Below are 4243 nucleotides of genomic sequence, written 5' to 3' on the forward strand. Positions count from 1 at the left end.
TTAAGTTAAAATTAAAGTCTTAATGTATAATTTCCTAAATAAAAGCTTAATAGTCATTTATTTATACATTAAATATTAAAAAAAGAGGATTTAAAGTAACTCTAAAAGAATTAAAAGCAACTTTATTAATTTTTTAGATTTTTAAACTGAATATTTATGATATTTTTTATATTTTTAAAAATAGTTATTTTAACTATAAATCTGAAAGTATAATTTCTATATTTAGATTTGGCTCGAAAGATAGAATAGAAAAAAATAAAGAATTTTCATTTTTTTCAGAAAGATTAATAGAATCAAAATGAATTGAAGATTTTTAAAAATTATTTATTTTTTGGAAATATAAAAATTAGAAAAATTCATAACGTATTCTTTCATGTATTGCATGTTAATCAAAACATATTAATAAATTCGTTTTTTTACATAGACATATTATTAATTTATTAAAGGCATTACATATTATTTAAAGGTCATTTAGTATATTTTTATCTAATGTATATCTTTCACTAATTTTTATATTTTGTTAATTATTATTTAGACTTTATAAATCTAATTAGTCATTTTTTATTTAAAATTCATCTTTTAGTTATTGTGAAAATTACGTTTATTATGTATTTAGTGTTTTATTTGAAGCTTTATGATATTTTAGTGTTTAAAAACATTATTTACTTTATTTTTGAATATGATTTTTCATTTTTATATTTTTTAAACTAAAATTTATTCTAAAAAAAATATATATATAATATTATATTTATAGATTTATAATAAATTTTATAGATTTTTAATGTTTATATATTATTTTATAAATTTTTATTTTTTTTTATTTCATTTTTTATTTTTTTTCAAGTTCAAACAAATGCAAATTCAATATTGAAAATAGGAATTTATGATAATTTTTATTCTTCAAAAATAGTTTTTAGGAAATTTTTTTCAATTTCCATATTTAATTATTTGAATAATTCCTAAAACTATTAAAATGTAATAAGTTCATGTTTTTAACCCAAAACATCTTTTATAATTTAAAACATAAATACATTCAAATACTCACTACCTCTATCATCGAAACATAATATTTTCATTTCTTCTGATTAAAAGATATTAAATCCTGCAGGAAAATCTTCATATAAATTAACCCCTGTAATAAAATTTAATTATTTAAATATTAATATATATATATATATATATATATATATATATATATGTATATATATATATTTATATTTTACTTCTTGAATTTTTCAAATAATTATCTAAATCTTTTTAATATCCTTCTCCATTATAAATATCAACAAATTCATCATATTTTAATTTCTCTTCTTCTTCTAATTTTTTCTCTTAATTTTCAAATTTATTTTCTACATTATTTATTTCTATATCTTATTATATTTTTTCCTAAGATATACTTTTTTATTATTACAATTATAATTATTATAATTATTAAGATTATTATAATAATTATTATTATTATTATTATTATTATTATTATTATTATTATTATTATTATTAATATTATAATGATTATTATAAATTTTAAGTTGATTCATTCATTTATACTTTTTTTTCTTTTTCTTCTTTTTCTTTTACTGCCTGCATTTCTTCTTCCGTTAAAAAAGGTATTCTTATATTTAAAATTATGTTTATTTATTCTTATATATACATATCTAAATTATCAAATACAAAAAACATTTTTTATTTATAATTTTTTTCTTCTCCATTTTCTACTAAATCAGGTTTTATGCTAATTGATAAGTTTGTGAATAATACTTTGTATATTTTTTTTAATTCCTATATTTCTGTTTCTGAATTTAATAAATTATATCGAATAAAATCAATAGTTGTATTTTAAAAAAAATAGAGTTATTCATTTTAAAGTAGATCATTGACAAAATTTGCACGTTCTTCATTCAAATTTTCAGTTTTACTTTCTAGCTCTTTTACTTTATCTTCATAAAATTATTTCTCATTTTAATTCAATCTTATTGTTAATCCATTTTTTAAATTAGTAAGAAAACTATTTACTATATCATGAATCTTTTATTTGTTTTTTATTTTGTTTTTTTTGTTTTTGTTTTTTTATTACATTATTATCATTTAATTTATCTTATAAATTTCTATTATAAGATTCGATTGAAGTCCATATTTAACCTATTAATCCACCAAATACAGGTACTAATTTTTTTATTATTTAATAAATTAATATTTTTAAATATTTTGTTTATAATGTTATTACTTATTGGAGTCTTTTTGTTGTCTCCTGTAATATCTGTGAAATCTCCGTTTTAGATTTATTCAATTTTTTCAGATTTATTTATTATATTTTCATATAGTTTATCTATTTAATTTAAAATATTTTTTAAAAAAAAGTATTACTTAAAATTTATTATCTAATTTAATTTAAAGCCATTTTTCTTTTCCATTCATTTTTTTTTTATTTTCTAATTTCTTTTTTCTATATATATATAATAATATATATATATATATAATAATAAATATATATATATATATATATATATTTATATATATTATTTTAAATATTTTTAAAAATAGTACTATTCTTTATTTTTCTCTTTCATCAAAAATATCTTATTTTTTTTATCTTTATTTTTATAAATTTTATTAATGCAAGCTTTATACATTGTTTTATATTTTGTTCAAAAGCATATCTATATTTTTTTATTACTATTCATTATTATGAATTAAATTAACAGCATTTTCAATTATTAATGGATAGTAATTTGCTCTTATTTTACTGACTGTTTAATCACTTAAATACCCTAAGTTTTAAAGATCTTTTAGAGAATTAGATTTTACATCATTTAAAGCTCTTTTTATTAATTATCTACTAATTAATTTTTTATGAATATATATTTATTAATCTCTATTTAATTTATGTTGACAGTTTCTTCTTTCCTTTGTGTTTTCTTAATAAATTATTTTTTTTTAATTTTTTTTACTTTTTCTTCTTATCTTCTTATATGTGCTGCTTCCATTCTTTAAGTAACCATTAATTCTGCGTTTCTTTTTATTTCATATTAAGCTTTATGTTTCAAAAATTCAACTTGCTCATATTCTTCTATTAACTCCATTCGAGCTTAATCCATTGTTTTTCCTATCAAAACTTATAATATAGGCTCCACCTCTAACATGTAATCAAATAATTCATTATCTATTATTTATGTAGATACTTCTACTCCTTTTTCTTTTGGTTTAAATTCTGGAGATGGCTTTTATTTTATTTTGTTTTTTTATTTTTTGTTTTTATTTTTTTTACTGGCTTGTCTATATAATAATCTGGTTCTAATTCTTTTTCATCAACTAAAGGAATATCATTTATTTCTTCATAATTATTATTTTATATTGTTATTTATTATATAAGATCTTCTTCATTTGCATCTGCCTTTTTTTTTTGTTTAAAAAAAAAAAAAAAGTTTTTTTTATTATTTTGTTTTAAATTGGTTTTTTTTTTATTAGAAAACCTTGCTTCTTTCTTTAGATCTATTTTTTTTTTTTTAATTATATAAAATTAATATTATTATATATATTATTTTCTTAATTTGTTATAATTTATGTACATTTTTTTTTTTTTTTTTAATTTAAAAAAATACATATTAATATTAAAATATGTAAAATAAAGATAATATAAATAAATAGATATAATATGTTTACCTTGATTCACTATTTGAGTCATTATATTTTTTTCTATAACCAACTGGTTATGGTTCTGCTGAAAAATTATAATTTTAAGGTTATTATAATTATATTGAAGCCATTTATTATAAAAAAAATATTTTTAATATTGTAAAATTAGTTATATTTTATATTTGAAAAAAATAAAATAAAAAAATCCCAAAAAATAAATAATTTAAATATAAGAAAATACAATATATATAAAAAAAATTAATAATTTTTTTTTTTAAATTAAATGGAAAAAAAAAAAAAAAAAACTTAATCTCTATTTTTTAAAATTAATTAAAATTTTATAACAAAATAAATGTTTTTTTTTTTAAAATAATAAATTATACATACAATTAAATTTATAGTTAATAATATTTTTAAGAATAATAAAAAAACAGAAATATTTTTTATTTAAATAGATAATAAATAAATAAATTTTATTTATCTTATTTTTTTTATTTTATTTTCTTATTATTAATTAAATATTTATCTTAGCAATTTGATTTAAAGTACAGGAAATAATAATGTTTTCATATTAAAAAAAATAATTAGGAATTGCTTCTTTTTAAAA

At 15.1% G+C, this 4243-nt stretch overlaps 1 protein-coding gene across 1 annotated transcript, besides 7 other annotated features; it reads right to left on the bottom strand. All coding sequences in view use genetic code 6, as the record gives it.

Moving 5' to 3' along the window:
• The first annotated feature begins 804 nt into the window (after nt 1-804).
• Nucleotides 805-840: a microsatellite.
• Nucleotides 805-848: a microsatellite.
• Nucleotides 849-1162: 314 nt separating this feature from the next.
• Nucleotides 1163-1218: a microsatellite.
• A 5-nt stretch (nt 1219-1223) lies between these two features.
• IMG5_133780 (radial spoke head protein, putative) lies at nt 1224-3221 on the bottom strand (the record flags this gene model as incomplete). The annotated part of the gene is made up of 7 exons (XM_004031905.1): nt 1224-1319; nt 1401-2028; nt 2078-2166; nt 2228-2329; nt 2368-2446; nt 2548-2907; nt 2952-3221. Coding segments are annotated over 7 exons (1624 nt in total), but the record flags the coding sequence as incomplete, so codon positions are not given.
• Nucleotides 1405-1522: a microsatellite.
• Nucleotides 2039-2072: a microsatellite.
• Nucleotides 2448-2520: a microsatellite.
• Nucleotide 3222: 1 nt separating the features above from the next.
• Nucleotides 3223-3266: a microsatellite.
• Nucleotides 3267-4243: the final 977 nt, after the last annotated feature.

The sequence above is a fragment of the Ichthyophthirius multifiliis genome (genome assembly GCF_000220395.1).
Source record: "Ichthyophthirius multifiliis unplaced genomic scaffold scaff_1120509251044, whole genome shotgun sequence".
Lineage (NCBI taxonomy): Eukaryota > Ciliophora > Oligohymenophorea > Hymenostomatida > Ichthyophthirius > Ichthyophthirius multifiliis.